This window comes from Bombyx mandarina, chromosome 11 (assembly GCF_030267445.1).
Source record: "Bombyx mandarina strain Sakado chromosome 11, ASM3026744v2".
Classification (NCBI taxonomy): Eukaryota; Metazoa; Arthropoda; class Insecta; order Lepidoptera; family Bombycidae; genus Bombyx; species Bombyx mandarina.
Window position 1 is genome coordinate 1,234,759 of NC_143218.1, and position 18,279 is coordinate 1,253,037.

Consider the following 18,279-nt stretch of genomic DNA (forward strand, 5'->3'; position numbering starts at 1 on the left):
AGTGGGCTGTGTCTGAGGGTTAATTTACTCGTCGAGCCCTTCGTCGCAAGCGACGGGTTCGACGAGAACGGTGACCGGCAGAACGATATAACAGTATCTTGAGGCATATAGTTTGTTTGACTTGGATTTCCATCTTCATAGTTGAAGATAATAGGATCCCAGACATTATATAAACGCCAACCGTCTCCTCTATTATAGGTTGGGTGTTTTGATTCCAATCACCTCGCGCGCGGGGTTAATTATTATACGGGATTAATTTCGATTATTAGAATTCAGTCAAAAACTTATACAAATAAATCTAATGAATCCTCCCCCCCCCTCCACAAACGTAATTATTGTTGTTTTAAAATAAAACACATTCCGGAATAAAATATGTATTATACATCATTATGTATATTGATTATACACAAAATTAAGTCTCGCGGACAATAAAACATAAAATTATATAAATTCGTTACATTAAATTAGAATATGATTAACATAGCGATAAAATGATACAAGCAAATATCGCAGCGTTTTTAAAAACTAGGCCCTTGCATAAAAATCGCACAAGTTTTTTTTTTCGTTATTAGTGTACCTTAATTAAAATAATTTAAGTGATATTTTAAGACAAAAGAAAAAGCGTAAAGCTATACATAATGTGTGCGCAAATATCATCTTATATCTTTTCATATAAAAAAATTAGATTAACTTCGACAGATGTTTTAAATCCATGTTGTATTCGCTGACCGTTCCATTCGATCAGCTCGAGATAGCTTCGTGGTAAAAATAGGCGGTAGGGCTCGGCGAGTAAATTAACCCACAGACTCAGCCCACTGAGTTTCTCGCCGGATCCTCTCAGTGGGTCGCGTTTCCGATCCGGCGGTAGATTCTGCTAAGCACGGCTCTTGCTAGGGTTCGTGTTAGCAACATCGTCGGGTTTGAGCCCCGTGAGCTCACCTACTAGTTAAGGTTACGCTGATATGGTCTCTCTAGACCATCAGCTTAGGTAGGGAAAAAAAGAAGAAATCCGTGCCGGTTAAATAATTTAAGATTCCATTGAAGGTTACAGCACGCAATGTATACGTACTTTTTGAAGTTCTTTTGACCAGATCATATAACCAGTTATAAACTGTGAATAAAATAAGTAATTTAAAAAAAAAAAAAAACTTCATACATTGAAATATTCCGTGAGATCATTTGCGTTAACAAAAAAAAATATTTACAATTTCGTAATGGCACTTTTCACGAATTGACTTAGTTAACACGTTAAAAAGCACAATAATTAATATTAATCGTTCACAATTAATTGATGTATCGATTATTCATAAAATCGATTAATTAAAATACACTTTTGACTTTATCAAGATCTTTGCAATGTTTTATTTTTTCAAACAGTATTAGCAAACTATATTCAATGTTAATCTCCATAAAACATTTGAAACGCTGTTAATAGATTTCGAGTCTTTTGTAAAACTAAACTAGAGAATATTACAATTTATGACGTCATCACTTCTTTAGAAGCGACGCGCGAAAGAGACAGCGATAGAGCGCGTTGGGTCCTGAGTAATAATTAAGTCATTGATTTGGAACACGACCAAAATGTGTTCATAATTGGTGATACAATAAAATATATAGCAGTCGATGTAATACAAACATACTTCAGCTGAAGTTCAACGCCCCCGGGCAACGTGTGTGTACATTGCGGGTTTACGAAGTTTGAATTCAACGGTAACTATTTATGTTCTAAGCCTGAAAATTGACCTTATATTACCTTAATTATTATGCAGTTTCTTTGTTTGAAGACATTGTGGGAAGTTTTCTTCTAGAATCTTTGGTTTTATTCCCGACGCAAGAGAATGTGGAAAAAAAAAACACCGTTATTACATTATTTGAAATCATGACAAAATTCTATCATTCAAACATGAGACGTATGCGTTCAGTTATAATTTTAAAATTCATATTTAAAATATGCACAAAATGCAAAACACAAAATACAATTCATATATAAATATTTATAAGCGTGTGATGGCGGCATGACGGAGAGGTGTTATGTAAGTCCAAGAATAGAATGTAACTAAGGACCAGTGAAACTGGTTCTTTAACCGACTTCAAGAAAAGAAGGATTTCCAGTCGACTGTATTTTTATATGTACATTACCTTATTTAACTATTTTCAGGGGATCCGTTTTCGATAATTCTCTCTTATTTGACAAGTACCGCTTATTGCGCAGAGGTCCCCTTTGAAATTTCCGATTATTAGTTTTTAAGATATCCTCTTATAACGCACATTTAATTGACTTAGTCTAAAATTAATTATATTGTCATTTACTTTTATTGAAAACGGTTTTCCTCTTAATATTCTGCACTGTAGTAACGTCTATTGGTAACTTGACCTTTTAGCCTGTTTCAATTAATTCAACTACCCTCCCATTAACATGACATTTGTAAGAGTTAATGTAACGATTATTACTGGTGGTAGGACGTTTTGTGAGTCCGTACGGGTAGGTGCCACCACCCTGCCTATTTCTGCCTTGAAGCAGCAATGCGTTCCGGTTTGAAGACAACTTCCTTCTAAATCAAGTTACATTGAAGCTAGCTATCAACCAATATTTCTTTGGAAGGCACGAAGGGGGCGTTTGAAGATTTCCCGCTAATAAAAAGACCGCCATCTTGTTTATACAATTAACGAAGATTATAAATAAAGCGATCACATGATGGCGTTATAGACTAACGTACTAAATGGTATTTTAATGCTCATTCGAACACGTTTCTTTATCTCGTTCCTAAGCAACATAGATTTAGCATAATTTAATGTAACTTCAATTCGTTTCTTTCTAGACTCTCTAAAATAATATTTTCCCTAAATTTAGGGAGAATTTACCGAGTTGACAACATTGGACCGGCTGCACGATACAATCAAAGACTTACCGTGCTACTCTATTCGAAACTAATCTATAATTTCATTAGCACATTTTGTTTCAATAGACCACTCCGAATCAAATAGTAAAAAATTGAAGAATGTATAAGTAGTTTTCGTATAAAAACCTTAAAATACTATTATTATTAAGACAAAACTAACGTTTAATTTCTTAGTTACGAAAGAATTAAGTAAACATTGAACACTGGTCCTCTAGACACTGGCAGTCCCGAACATAGTGTGACCATGTTAAGGACTGTAAAAATACAGTTAAAGATGTTAAGCATATTCGGGATCTAGATAAAAAATTTACAAATAAAAACAAAAATTTTAAACCCAATCCAGTTCGTTTCCTATCGGAATCCCTGGGCTGGATATTCCTAATTGTGAGATTCGAAACTATTGTGTTTATTAGTCGCTTCAATTTGCTTGTATTGAAGGCTCTGTAGGCGCAATGTATATTGTACAATTAAGCTTTCCCGACGGTTTGCTTGTTTTGTTCGGCCAGCCGTCTCCTTCGATTGATGATGGGCACGAGTCCCCACAGGGCAGCTCCTCCGATCAGGATCAGCCCGAAGGTCAGGAACAGGGACTTATATGACTGCGCGTATTCGAACCAGAAGCCGCAGATCGGCGGCCCGATCAGCTGCAAGATCCCGTTCATGAACAACGAGATCCCGTACGAGGACATTAGTCGCTCTGTACCCAGCATTTCGGTCATGACCAGGGCCGTGACGCCGACGTTGATGCCCGAAGCGATGCCGAAAATCGAGCAGAAAGCGGAAATAGCCGAATAGCTCCGCACCAACGGTATCAGAGACAAGCTGACGCCGGACAACAGCAAACCGAATATGAAAAAGTAACGCTTCGGCGTTGAAACCACGTCGGACAGAGCCGAGCCACCGATCCGGCCAACTAGATCCAACGCGGATATGATCGACAGCAAATACGCGCCCAGAGACTTGTCGAAACCGCACTCATTGGCGTAAGCCGGCACCAATATTATGAAGTTCGTGTACGATATAGCACAGGTGCAATTAGATATCAGTATGACCAGATAAATGGGGTCCTTCAGTAGCTGGACGTCGAAATAACGATTCGGCTCCTTTTTGGGGTCGTCCTCTTTCTTTTTACAGCCGCAGCAGTAGGAGATCGGGGCGAGACTGTCCGTTACCGACTTGAGGCTGAACTGGGAAGCGAATTCGCTGGGCTTCTCGAAGGCGGACAGCGTTGAGCCGTGGAAGGGGGTCGACATGTACTGGAAACTGGACGTGGAAGGGCTGCGTTTAGGGGTCTTGGGGATGGCTAGCTTCTTTCCGAACGCCTCTTGCGAGTTAACGCGACTGGCCTTGCCTTCCGGGACGGATCCAAGCAGGGATGGGGTCGAGGGCAAGTGGCTCCGGCTGGAGATGTTTTGCAGGCCGTGCCTTGAGGAGGCTGGCGTCGAGACCTTTCGGAAGCGCTCGTTGTTCTGGGCGACCTGGATCGCGCTGGCCGAACGAGCGAAGTCCTTGCTCGGCGAAGTCGCGTCCTCGAAGTTGGAGTTCGATTTGTTCTTGAACATCGGCGGGGAGCCGTTCATCTGGGACGGGGTCTCCTCGGGCGTGAAGACGACCTTCGGATTCCGTTCATCCTGCACCTCCTCAGCTTCCTCCTCGGCGAACGGCTCTAGCTGGAAATGAACATTAAAATCATACGTGAGCTTCTGATATGGAAGGTCTTTTACTGGCGGTAGGACCTCTTGTGAGTCCGCACGGGTAGGTACCACCACCACCCTACATATTCCTGCAGTAAAGCAGTAATGCGTTTCGGTTTGAAGGGCGGAGCAGCCGTTGTAACTATACTGAGACCTTAGAACTCAAGTCTCGAGGTGGGTGGCGGCATTTACGTTATAGATGTCTATGGGCTCCGGTAACCGCTTAAAACGAGGTGGGCTATGTGCTTGTCCACCCATGTAAGCAATAAAAATTCTACGCGGAGGGCTACCCAAAAAAAAGGAATGAGAGAAAACAATTACAAAGACGTCGCTTAACTGACAGCATCGTGCGAGTCAAATGTCATATTTTTGGAAGAACCAAAATACCGGACAACTTCATGGGATTTAATCATATCAATCCATAAATAGGTAACACAGCCTGTTGTTTACCTATTTGTGGACGAATTAAAGTTACATTTTTTTTTTCAATTCATCTCCGCATTTACCCGGTGTCCTTAACTAAGCAACGAAATGTCGAAAGGTGAAAGGTAATAACTATTATATATAATAACTACGCGACATTTGTCTTTGTAATCAAAGGTGCTTTTTATTGAGTATTATCATCAACAGTTCGACACAAGTGAATAAATACGCGACGTTCGACGCATACCGCAAACTTGTATTTGCAAATCTCGACCTTAAAATCGAAGGCATAGATTCGTAAAAGTATTAACCGATTTATCTGTTTATCTTCTAAACCAGTGTTTCCCAACCTTTTTTGTGCCATGCCCCACTGTAACATTTCTAGATTTTTTATGTATCGGGCATAATTTTTAATATTAAGAAATTGATTTGTTCACTTAAGTAACATAAATTATAGTCTTTAGGTAGAAATCACTATGAAATTGTTAACAGAACACTACTAGGCCTCCCTTAATTATTAAACTGCCCGCTTGTGGGGCGGGCCCCACATTGGGAAACACCGCTCTAAATGGTGGCTTGAAAGACGAAATTTAAAATATTTTATAGAGTAACTTTTGTACAGTTCAGCTGTGGCCCTGACGTTGTTGATGACTTTGGGCGACTCTGACTAGTAACCACCGGGTGTAATATCGCAGCTGTAAAATCGTCTCATTACGATGTAATGTTTTTTCTCACACTGTTCTCCGTTATTTACTGAAATATCAATTAAAAATGTTTTAAAAAAACAAGTCTTTCTATTTAACTGTTTCTAACCGACTTCAAAAAAGGAGGAGGTTCTCAATTCGACTGTATGTTGTTTTTTATGTTACCTCAAAACTTTTACTGGGTAAATCGATTTTAACGATTCTTTTTTTATTAGAAAGCTGACGCTTCCCGTGTTTTAGTTTAGTTCTGATAATGGCATCCATGAGAAAACCATATAATTTGTATTAAGTACGTGCACGACAAATAGATAACTCAATATCATGCCAACCGATTTCGATGATTGTTTTTAGTGTATATCAATTTGTTTTGGAATATCTTTTTTTTCTATTTGAAGTCGGTTTTTGTTAAAGCATGTCTATTTATAATTATATTAGCATCGTTCTTCTATAAGTGTTTTTTTTTTATTGCTTAGATGGGTGGACGAGCTCACAGCCCACCTGATGTTAAGTGGTTACTGGAGCCCATAGACATCCACAACGTAAATGCGCCACCCACCTTGAGATATAAGTTCTAAGGTCTCAAGTTTAGTTACAACGGCTGCCCCACCCTTCAAACCGAAACGCATTACTGCTTCACGGCAGAAATAGGCAGGGTGGTGGTACCCACCCGCGCGGACTCACAAGAGGTCGTACCACCAGTAATTACGCAAATTATAATTTTGCGGGTTTTCATTTTTATTACACGATGTTATTCCTTCACCGTGGAAGTCAATCGTGAACATTTGTTTAGTACGTATTTCATTAGAAAAATTGGTACCAGCCTGAGAATCGAACACCGGTGCATCGCGCTCAACACGAATGCACCGGACGTCTTATCCGTTAGGCCACGACGACTTCAAAATATAAACAAATAAATTATATTTTTCACTTACTAAGCCCCGACCAGCGGTTCTCAACCGCATCCTGTTGCGCCTTAGTCAAATTTGTCAATAGTGTCGTGAGATTTACAAATACATTTTTTTTCTCTAATGCCACTCGAACGAACTACGTTTTAAGCACATGTGAGGTAAACAAACAACTTTTCACTAGATTTAGGGGTTTTTGCAGTTGCTTGGCTCTGCCCCTGGCATTGCTGAAGTCCATGGGCGACGGTAAGCACTCAATATCAGGTGAGCCGTATGCTCGTCTGCCTACAAGATCAAAACAAACCCGCAAAATTATAATTTGGGTAATCACTGGTGGTAGTACATATTGTGTACGCGCGGGTAGGTACCACCACCCGCCGTGAAGCGGTAATGCGTTTCGGTTTGAAGGATCGAGCAGTCGTTACCTACCCGGCCGACTCAGAAGAAGTCCTACCACCAGTAATTACGCAAATTATAATTTCGCGGGTTTGATTGTTATTAAGCGATGTTATTCCTTCACCGTCGAAGTCAATCAATCGTGAACATTTGTTAAGTACGTATTTCATTAGGCGAGTTTGTACCCGCCTGCGGGATTCGAACACCGGAAAAATAAGTGGACACTATCAAAATAGTGATTTATCTTTTTTTTTATACTTCACAGAATCATGCCCTGTGTAAAATTAAAGCGGTCAAAACGAAAAAAAAACTAATAAATAAAACAATATATTACATCAAAATATATGATTTATTTACTATAGAAAAAACAAAGACACTTCTCGTTCGCTTAACCTACTTACGAACTAGGCAACAGAGTTATTTTATTTAATAAACAACGAGGGTAAGTCGGGCCGGTTTTGTAAATTTGACGGATGTCAAAAGTGACATCTGTCAACTATCAAAATTATTTAATAGGTGTATGGGAAAACAAACCCTTCAACACAATTCATTACAGCAATGAAGATTGTCAGGAGGCCTCATTACAAGTTCCTTTAAATGCTCCATACACGTGTTAAAACCGAATTTCATGAATTGCAGTCGAAGTGTAATAACAATAAATACGTAAAAATGCAATTTATAGGTCAGATAAGCGGTTCAAGATTTCGACCTAACATGTCGTGTAATTCATGTCGTGTCGTATGTTAGGACGAACGTTGTAGATACGTTTGTACTTAAAAATAAAACAAGCAAAAACACTTTTGCGTTTAAAAAAGTTTAGTAAAAATAAAAATCGATATAAAATATATGTATTTTTATCGATCAGAAGTGAGGTAGATTTAAAAAAAAAGAGACGGAGACATTACACAGAACTATCCTAAATATAATTCTGTCAGCGAATAAGACTAAAAACAAAGGTCAACATGTTGTAGACAGCGAATGGCAATGTATGCGGTCACATAGGGCAGTACTATCTGTCAGACAGAGTTCCATACACCCACCGCAATAGGAACAGTACTAATCGTCAAAGACAACGTTCCACGTTCAATGGCTGTGCAGTAATGACTGTCGAGAGACAGTGGTCCGTACACCAAGACGCATCCGTTCGGAATGCAGAGCACTTCGCGCAGCGGCTTATAATGGGACAATCCTCCCACCCGACGGCTGGCCGCTCCAACCGTCCAATGCTTGCGTCCGATGCATGCGACACTAGCTCCATGCAAAGGTGAATCGTAAAGCAGTAAGAAGGGTCATCATACTCCCTTACGGAAGCACGAAACGGGGCTCGGGGCGAACCCCACTACCCGGGCAGAAGCTCCCTGCAATGAAAGGCAGGGGTGAGACTAATGCATGAGAAGTTAAGGTGGGGGGGGGTGTCTGGCGTGTACAATACAGCCAGACACTACTGGTGGTAGGACCTCTTGTGAGTCCGCACGGGTAGGTACCACCACCCCGCCTATTTCTGCCGTGAAGCAGTAATGCGTTTCGTCTTGAAGGGTGGGGCAGTCGTTGTAACTATACTGAGACCTTAGAACTTATATGTCAAGGTGGGTGGGTGGCACGTTGTAGATTTCTATGGGCTCCAGTGACCACTTAACACTGAGCTCGTCCACCCATTTAAGCAAAACGCTGCGAAGGACACGCTGAATCGTGAAGCCCATCGAGGGCTCGTTTATATAGTGTAGCGCTGATAGGGGAGTAATAACTCGGTAATAATATACATATATATATATTTTTAAATGAGGTAACTTAAAATCGCCGCGAACACAAAACGAAGCGAGCTGGTAACACTTTCGAATCTCCAAAATCTTATAATCTAAGTACTTTGTGCTTTCTTAATACGGAGGGTAGAGGTAAAATCACCATCTTGTATAGGGGACAAGTTGAAAAAGCGTCCACCTATAAACAGCGAGTTATTCGAACACGAAGACTCACGGAAGTGGCGCTAGTGTAGTAAGTGGAAAGGATATGAATATAGCAGTTTTAAATAGTCAAGTGTGTAGTTAAAAAATATGCAGTATTTTTATTAAAATTTCAATTATTTATTTTTATTAATATTTACGTGGGTAGCGTTTTTTTCCTTCTTAACTTAGTATCCTACTCCAATGTTTTGTTAATCTTTCCACTTGCTGCAGTGGCGCCACCTTAATTGGCTTATTTTTAAAACACTTTTTAAGACACTAAGATGGCGCTTCTTACTTCTACCCTCCATAGCTTTCCTAATACTAAATACAAGGTGGCGTCAAACAACATACGCTACTAATAATGAGACATCTTGAATTCGTGTGAATCAGAATTCCGATGTCGTTAATAAAGAAAAAAGAATATACATTTATGTAAATTACCTAAGTACAAATAATTTAGGCCAAAAACTTTTTAAGTACGCGATTTTTATTCAAATCTCGAAGCCACTGTTTGGCGCCATCGCTTGAATAAGATACAACAAACAAACAAAAAAGGAGAAAAAAAAACACACCACACACAGCACTCAAAAAGCAATCATTGTCAAATATAATATAATCTAATCATTAAACAGTACGAAAAGTAACAAGAGTTTTGTGTGAATCTGAAAATAAGTCGCTGGCATTGTTTAACGTTAAAAATAACGTTATTTGTCAAACTATAAGAAGAAGAAGTAAAAATAAACGTCTCAAAATATATTAACGAAAGTCATTATAACGACGTGCTATTTAAAAATAACGTTATTCGTCAAACTATAGGAAAAATAAGTAAAAATAAACGTCTCAAAATATATTAACGAAAGTCATTATAACGACGTGCTATTTAAAAATAACGTTATTCGTCAAACTATATGAAAAATAAGTAAAAATAAACGTCTCAAAATATATTAACGAAAGTCGTTATAACGACATGCTATTTAAAAATAACGTTATTCGTCAAACTATAGGAAAAATAAGTAAAAATAAACGTCTCAAAATATATTAACGAAAGTCGTTATAACGACATGCTATTTAAAAATAACGTTATTCGTCAAACTATAGGAAAAATAAGTAAAAATAAACGTCTCAAAATATATTAACGAAAGTCATTATAATGACGTGCTATTTAAAAATAACGTTATTCGTCAAACTATAGGAAAAATAAGTAAAAATAAACGTCTCAAAATATATTCACGAAAGTCGTTATAACGACATGCTATTTAAAAATAACGTTATTCGTCAAACTATAAGAAAATGCATAAAAAATATTTTAGCGAAAGTCGTTGTAATGACGCGCTAGACGTGCTAGCAAAGTACACACATACATACTTTTTCCATTAAATTCACTTACTGGCCTTAAATTATTTATAGCTTGAACACTTTACACTCTAGAAGAAGACGAAGAAGACAGCGGCTTCGCGAGAAGCAAAAACCCTAATAGCAACTTAAAAAATCTAAAAAAAAGTTTGCTAAAACCAAAATTATAATAAAATAAGCATTAACATTTAAACGCTATTCTGTCAAAACGCAAAGACTAAATCTAACTAGTGATGTAAAATTGCTAAAAAAAAAATACACTTAAAACACAATTAAATCTACATCAAACTTTGCCTGTTGTTAGTTTATCATTCATCAACTTCTTCTTATTCTTGTGCCTATTTATGAAAGGCATGAACAGCCAGAGGGAGGCCCCGAATAGGAATATAAAACCGAGCGCTATGAACATGTGGAAATAGTTCTGGTCCCTCTCGAACCAGAGACCGCCGAGGGGGGGCCCTATCAGCTGAAGGATGCCGTTGACGAACAGACTTATACCGAAACTGGACATCAGCCGCTCGACACCCAATATCTCGGCAAGGACGAGGGTCGTCACGCTGTTGTTGACTCCGGAGGCGAGTCCGTAGAACGCGCACACGACGCTTATCCACGTATACGAAACCATGAACGGGAGTATGATCAGAGATATGCCGGCGAATATCAGACCGCCCACGAAGTAACACCACTTCGGGATCAAGTTCAGGTCGCAGAGCGTCGAGCCGCCGATGCGACCGACCAGGTCGAGGGTGGACACGGTACTGAGCAGGTAAGCTCCCCTGGCCTTACTGAACCCCAAGTTCTCCGCGTGCGACGGCAGGTTGATGATGAAGATCGTCACCGATATCGCGACGGCGCCGCTCGATAGCAGCACCACAAGATACGCGGGATCGGTCAGCAGGCTCAGATCGAAGAACTTCGACGATTCCTTTTCGCTTTTCTTTTTTTTCTTCTTGCAGCACAGGCAACAGTAGGCGGCCTCGGTAACGCTCTCCGCCACGGACTTCAGCGAGAACTGGGACGCGAACTCATTGGGGGTCTCAAAGGCTGACAGAGTCGAACCGTGGAAAGGGGTGGATATGTAAGCTAAGCTGGACGTCGAATAATTCCTGATCGGTCCGGCGTTGCTCTGCCTCCTGCTGAAGGTTTCCTGCGAGCCGTGTCTACTGAACGAGGACGTGCTCGGATTCGCTTTGGGCGTTTTCGTATACGACAACTTCCGTTTGGACATATTCGGCTTCAGTTGGTTATTTGATTGGGACGGCGCGATACTGGGCACGCTGACCTGGTGGACGAGTCCACTCTCCTCTGCCCTGCCGTTTTCCGATATGCCCTTTTTATCGTTCGTCTGCGACATTTCGATTACGTCAATCTCTTGTTCCTCTTCTTGTTCCTCTAGCAGGGCGTCCTGTGGAGAAACATCGGCTGGATAACGTAACGAATTGTGTACGTATGCGAGTAATGTTTTAAAACCTCGTAGCTACTGTCTACATTGTCTACACGGAGGAGCGTTTGCGTGATATGATTCACGAAAACGAAGACCAGTTGTTTGTGTGTTTGTGTTCGTGTGTGTGTGTGTATGTGTGTGTGTGTGTGTGTGTCGTGCATTGAAACATTGGCCAATCAAAAATCTCATCGATTACTAAGTTCGTCTTTGCTAATGTATATTATGTGCCCCCGACAACTGAGGCACGTATTTGATTCTGGAGCTCCCCCCCCCCATTCTAATTTAATGACAGTTACAGAATCTATAGAACTATCGTCTAATTTTTAATTACAAAAAAACTTCAGAGGTGTCAAGGGACACCCGGATGGAACGAAGTTCCTTTCGATTAATTAGTGAAGGAATTGTAATTTTTTTTTAAGTTATAATAATAAATTACGGCATTATGAAGAAGAAAAAAACAATACTATGAACTAAATTACTATTGTTGAAACGCTATCTCGAGAAACTGTACTCATTACGCGGACCAATCGGATACGAGCAATGTCACACGATAAGCGCCTACACGTTGATTGGTCAGAATGACGGATCTAAAAAGTGTCGTGACAACTTTTCGTAAGAATTTTTTCCGTCTAGCCCCCTTTCACAACGCGCGATAAGGAACTTCGTTCCAAAAAGAAAACTGGAGATTTTGCGTTCCATTTGAAACATCGTAACGAACTTCAATCAACAATCAACACAATCCAACATCGATCATTCGAGATATTATATAATCGATCAATAAAGGAATCGGGTCTCCGTTTTCAAGTATCATACGCGCCGCGCAATGTAGTAAAAAAACCGCACATTCAATAACGCACAAAAACCTTAGGAGCAACATTAAAATAGCTATGAAGGGTAAAAGTAAAGAGCGCCATCTTGTATAGGGGACATATTGAAAAACTGTCCACTTGTAAAAAGCAAGTTACTGTTCGAAGACTCACCGAAATAGCGCTAGTGTAGCAAGTGGAAATGATATGAATATAGCAGTTTTAAACAGACCAAAGTGTGCCGGGTTGACAAAATTTAATATTTTCAGTATTATTTCCTTCTTAACTTAGTATCCTACTCTGTTTTGTTAATCTTTCCACTTGCTACAGTGGCGCCACTGAACTTTTTAATACACTGAGATGGCCCTCCTTAATTTCTACCTTCCATAAAAATAATGAACACGATCGACGTGCAACACCGACCGCCCTCCGTCAAGGTGACGTTTGCTGTCATTTTCAGATGACAGCTGTCAAAAATACTTCAAAGTCAGCTCGAATTTACTCTGTGTGCGGACGGTAGGTGTTAAAGTAGACGTTGCACTTAGAAGATGACGTAAATGTTATTAATACAAAAAAAAACCGTTTAAACCAATAATCACTTTCACTTAAGAGACGCTATTAAATTTTAGTCTACGGATAACGTGTTAATGCTTTATATATTTTTGAAAATGAAACTTTTATTTCCTTGTTTTTTTTTTTATCGAATATTATTTTTTTAGTCTACGCCAATAGCTAAACAAGATTAATTTTGATGCGTTTTAAAATGACAATGACGTAATATCGTGTTAAGGAAAGTGATTATATAATTATTAAGAGTAGAGTTAGTTTTCAAAGATAATATATACAATTATAATGTCAAACCATTTCGGATGAAAATCAAAATGTATTTTTGTATTGACATTGACCCGATCCTATACAGCTGTCTGACTGCACGTAAAAAAAAGTTAACCTAATGTTGGTTGGACGTGTTATGAGTCCACATGGATAGGTACCAACAGCCTGCCTATGTCTGCCGCGAAACAGTAATGCGTTTCGGTTTGAAGAGCGAGGCAGCCGTTGTACTGTAAAAACTGAGACCTTAGAACTCACGTCCCAAGGTGGGCGGCGGCATTTACGTCGTTGATGTCTATGGGCTCCGGTGACCACTTAACACTAGGTGCTTCGTGAACTAGTCCACTTACATACATTTAAATTAAAAAAATATTAATTAACTTTTCGTCATCTCTTTGCGGGAGATTTGGACGATAAGGACAATTTCAAAATAATCCTTTTTATGTGGGTGGGTAGGTATCAATAAATAATTTTCATTTTCCATCAGTATTGAAGATCTATCGTAAATGACACGGGACAGTCAGGTCATAAGGTCAGATGGCGACCATCACCACCAAGGAATGCAACCACCCAAGCCAAGATCGAGTAGCATTCAGAAAAGTCAAAATGACAATGGCTAAACAATATTGAAAATGATATCGGGAATTTTATCATTCACCCAAATCGTTCCAGTATTTTAATTTAACAATGATACCGGATGACGGGTCTTATGCAAGCATACAGACAGAACTACCCGCATACTTTACTTTATAAATCGAAATGGTTTAACAATGAAGTTAGTTAAGCATGCATGCATGCATGCGGATGCAGTTAAAAGCGTTAATATAATTCATTATGAACAACCGTTACATCTGTAAGCTATTTATTGGTAGCTACGTTAAGGGTATTTGGTACATAGAATATCGTCCCCAAACATATCTAGATTCGTTCAAAATACTTTTTTTAATTTAAATCGATAATTCGATCTAGGATCAGACCTTACCATATCGAGAGGTGAAAGGGTATTTGGCTTAAGCGGCGTCTCGCTTAAGACGCGTCATTTATTTTTGTAATTAAAGGTGTGTTTTATTTGATACTAGCTGACCCGGCAGACATTGTAGTGCCTCAATCGATAAATAATAAATAAATAAAATAAAAAAAAGCCTTTTATTTCTTGCATTTAAAAAAAGTGACATTCCAAAATTTATACAAATTGTTACTAATACATTAATAATAATAGATACCTACTAATTATAATAGAATTCTTAATATAATGTGTATATTAGTCGGATCACTTGAGTTCATAAAATTATACGATCAATAAATAAACCAATCGATAAATAAAAGACCTAAATTTTTGTATAAAATAAACTTAAAACAAACAAAAGGAATCGGTCCGACGAGGGACACGTCAAAGAAAAAACAAAAATTGTTCTTTTTATTTAATTCCGAGCGTTCTCATATTTATCTTAACCTTTTAAACCTTCTCTGGACTTCCACAAATAATTCAAGACCAAAATTAGCCAAATCGGTCCAGCCGTTCTCGAGTTTTAGCGAGACTAACGAACAGCAATTCATTTTTATATATATAGATAGATAATAGATGAGCATAAAAAATTCATTGTTTTAAATTAAACATCAATTAAGTTTACTCCATTCAAATAACTTTAAATGGCTCACTTGTAAAGTTACGAAAATGTCGCCAAAACTACTTATCCTTTGACCTCTCGATATAAATAAATTTGGGAATGGCCTTAGATTATATGATAATATCGTCAAGGTAGGCTATCGACTGCTAAATGAAAATATTACTTTACAATTACAATTACGCGCTTATATAATTTAGGAAGACTACCAAACTATCTTCTATGAGTAGTAATATTAACAAATGCTAAATGGGAAACCGATATGTACCAAATACGTTAAAAAAAAATAACGTTCAACAAAAATAGAGCACATTGAGAGCTAAATGCTTATTACAACGGTTATTTTGTTAAAGAAACAAATGTAATAATAACAATAATAATAAAAAAACACATTTATGTTTTTGCTTACTGTAGACGACTGTAGACTGTCCACTGACAATGACTTCCCGTCCGTGCGGTTTCAATTTGAATGGAAATATTTCGTTTCATTTTCAAAAATCGTCAAAAACACAGGAGCTTTTTTTTTTTAATAATTGCTTTTAACGTGAAAAACGTTTAAAAGTTAAATAGCGGCGTTGTGCGAAAAAAACGAAGAAAATAAATGGCATTAGTGAAGTGACACTTCCTTGAGTGGATCGTAACGCGACTCATGTACCGACAGCAGCAACATCAAAATTTCGTCGCGTAATAAAATCGGAACTATAGATAACGAACGCAAGAAAGATATAGAGCATTTTAAAGCGATTTTAAGACTCTTTTCGTTCCTATCTCGGCGAACCTATACTTGTTTTTGTAAAAAAATTTCTTCCAAATGACAAATTAACAAAGAAATTTCACTTCGGCTCAATGAAAATGATCATCTATTTAAAGTAATGACAGTTGTCTCTGACAGTTTGAGTGCCACTGGCTACGATTAATCTTAAATTACAAGAAATGAAACAAAAAAAAACATTTTTGTCTGCAAACGGTACTACTACGTTAGGAGTTCTCTTTAAAGGATTGTTATATGGCACTCATAAAGTCAAAAAACCCGCCCGAAAAAATAATATGTACTAATTTTCCCCCGTCTGAAGCAACCATATCTATACGAAGCCTAAAACACCCCTTAAAAACAGTACCAGATAGATATGAATGACTTCTTTAAAACCCAAAGCACAGCGTAAGCCCATAAACGATGTATGCATTCCAACTGATAGTATATATCTATTTAACAGGTAGGGAGGTGACCTCGCTCCGCACCTAAGGGCATGAGTCCACGGGCATCACATCACGGAAATCCCTACCCACCCCACTGAAACACAAGATCGTGGTCTGGCACAAGAACCAGACCGCATTGCATTCCCCTCCTCATATGGCTCACCCTCCTAAATTAGATTACTGGTGGTAGGACCTCTTGTGAGTCCGCGCGGGTAGGTACCACCACCCTGCCTACTTCTACCGTGAAGCTGTAATGCGTTTCGGTTTGAATGGTGGGGCAGACGTTGTAACTATACTTGAGACCTTAGAACTGACATCTCAAGGGGGGTGGCCCATTTAGGTCGTAGATGTCTATGGACTCCAGTAACTACTTAACACCATGTGGGCTGCGAGCTCGTCCACTCATCTAAGAAATAAAAAAAAACTATCATAATATAGTTGTGTAGATGTGAGGGAACACAAAAATATTCTCATTCACTCCTCCCCCCCCCCCTTTTTACACACATACATACCTGAGGACAGTCCTCCTCCTGGTTTTCCTTGTACTTCCTGACCATGTGCTCTTCAACAGGCTGGAACAGGAGAGCAGCCGCCCAAACGTTCAGCATTATTCCACCCAATATCAACACGGCGCCTCTGTCGAATAATTAAAACACTTTTTTTGACGACCGTACAATAGAACAGTAAATCGATAGAGTCGAATAGATTAGAAAACTTTGAGGTGTCAGTCAGGGCGTCTTATCAGCCCGGGCGGGTAGGTGGTAAAACGATGCTATTGAAACATCAGCCTCATGACCCAGAGCGTGTTAGCATTCACGTTGTCATGTCTATGGTCTGTGATAACCATTTAATGCTAGGTGGGTCGTGAGCTTGTTCAACTGCCTGTGCGATAAAAAGAAAAACACTAGAGCATTAATCTATATATTTTATATTTACGTAATGGAACCCTTGAAGGATCGGACTTGAAAATTTGCACACGAATTAAGAACCATAATAACCTAACCAGGACCACCGGAATAAAGGACAACAAGGGGAAACGAACTTTTAGCCCATCTGACTGAGAGTCGCCCATGGACACCGGCAAAATTTCAAATTAATTTTAAGATCAAGATAATTTAATTCAATGATCAATCAATTTCGTTCAGATACTTCAAATATCTTGCCTCTAACTATGCTTGTGGAAGGCTTTAGAGGAGAGAAGGAGAGAAGGAGAGGAGTAGAAGGAGAGAAAAAGTAGACCTAAGAAAAAATTGATAGATCGCTTGAAAGACGATATGTATAAGATGGGAGTGAGCGAAGAAACGGTATATGATAGAGGAGTATGGAAGGAGGAAACATTACTGGAGGAAAAATACATTTTTACTGGTGGTAGGACGTCTTGTGAGTCCGCCCGGGTAGGAACCACCGCCCTGCCTATTTCTGCCGTGAAGCAGTAATGCGTTTCGGTTTGAAGGGCGGGGCAGTCGTTGTAACTATAAAATCTTAGACCGACCCCACGTGACTAGATCTCTCGTCCCCCTACTCACGATTTAAGGCATTTTTTTTTGTTATTACCCTTTTAGGCAGACGAGCATACACGGCCCACCAGATGGTACGTGGTTACCGTCGCCAATGGACTTAAGCAAATTTTATTGTATGACCCAATTGTACCGGATTTATGAACAGACGATTTCTTACTCACTTGTAGCCGTAGGTCTCGAGCAGGTACCTAAGCACCGGGGGCAGGATGATGCTGCCGAACGCGGAGCCCGACATGCAGATCCCGTTCGCCAGACCACGGAACCTCACGAAGTAGGAAGTGACTATGTACACTGTGGCTGGGAAGGCGAGGCCAGCGCCCGTACCTACCATAGCACCGAAGCTGGAATATCAGAACAATTTCTTTTTTTTAAACGGTTTTTATGACCTGGTAACTAAGACCTTTAGGTCGAGTCTTATTTTAATTTATATTCTCATTTTTATGAAAAACTAGCTGCACTCGTCCGCTTCGCTAGGCATTTAAAATTAACATTATTTCTCACCCCCACAAAGATTCTCATCATTAACGCCTCCGCAACT

At 39.2% G+C, this 18,279-nt stretch overlaps 1 protein-coding gene across 2 annotated transcripts in view; it reads right to left on the bottom strand.

Moving 5' to 3' along the window:
- Positions 1-358: 358 nt before the first annotated feature.
- LOC114251670 (monocarboxylate transporter 9) overlaps positions 359-18,279 on the bottom strand; it is a 55,379-nt gene continuing 37,458 nt past the window's right edge. The window contains exons 6-8 of one of the 2 annotated variants that reach the window (XM_089731228.1): positions 17,903-18,082; positions 16,734-16,857; positions 359-4,570 (exon numbers count right to left, since the gene is read on the bottom strand). In XM_089731228.1, the coding sequence (XP_089587354.1) occupies positions 3,368-4,570; positions 16,734-16,857; positions 17,903-18,082 (1,507 nt within the window). In that variant the 3' untranslated portion in view covers positions 359-3,367. Of the gene's footprint in view, positions 4,571-7,352; positions 11,724-16,733; positions 16,858-17,902; positions 18,083-18,279 lie in introns of those variants that run through there. The other variant, XM_089731229.1, reaches the window with a different exon arrangement.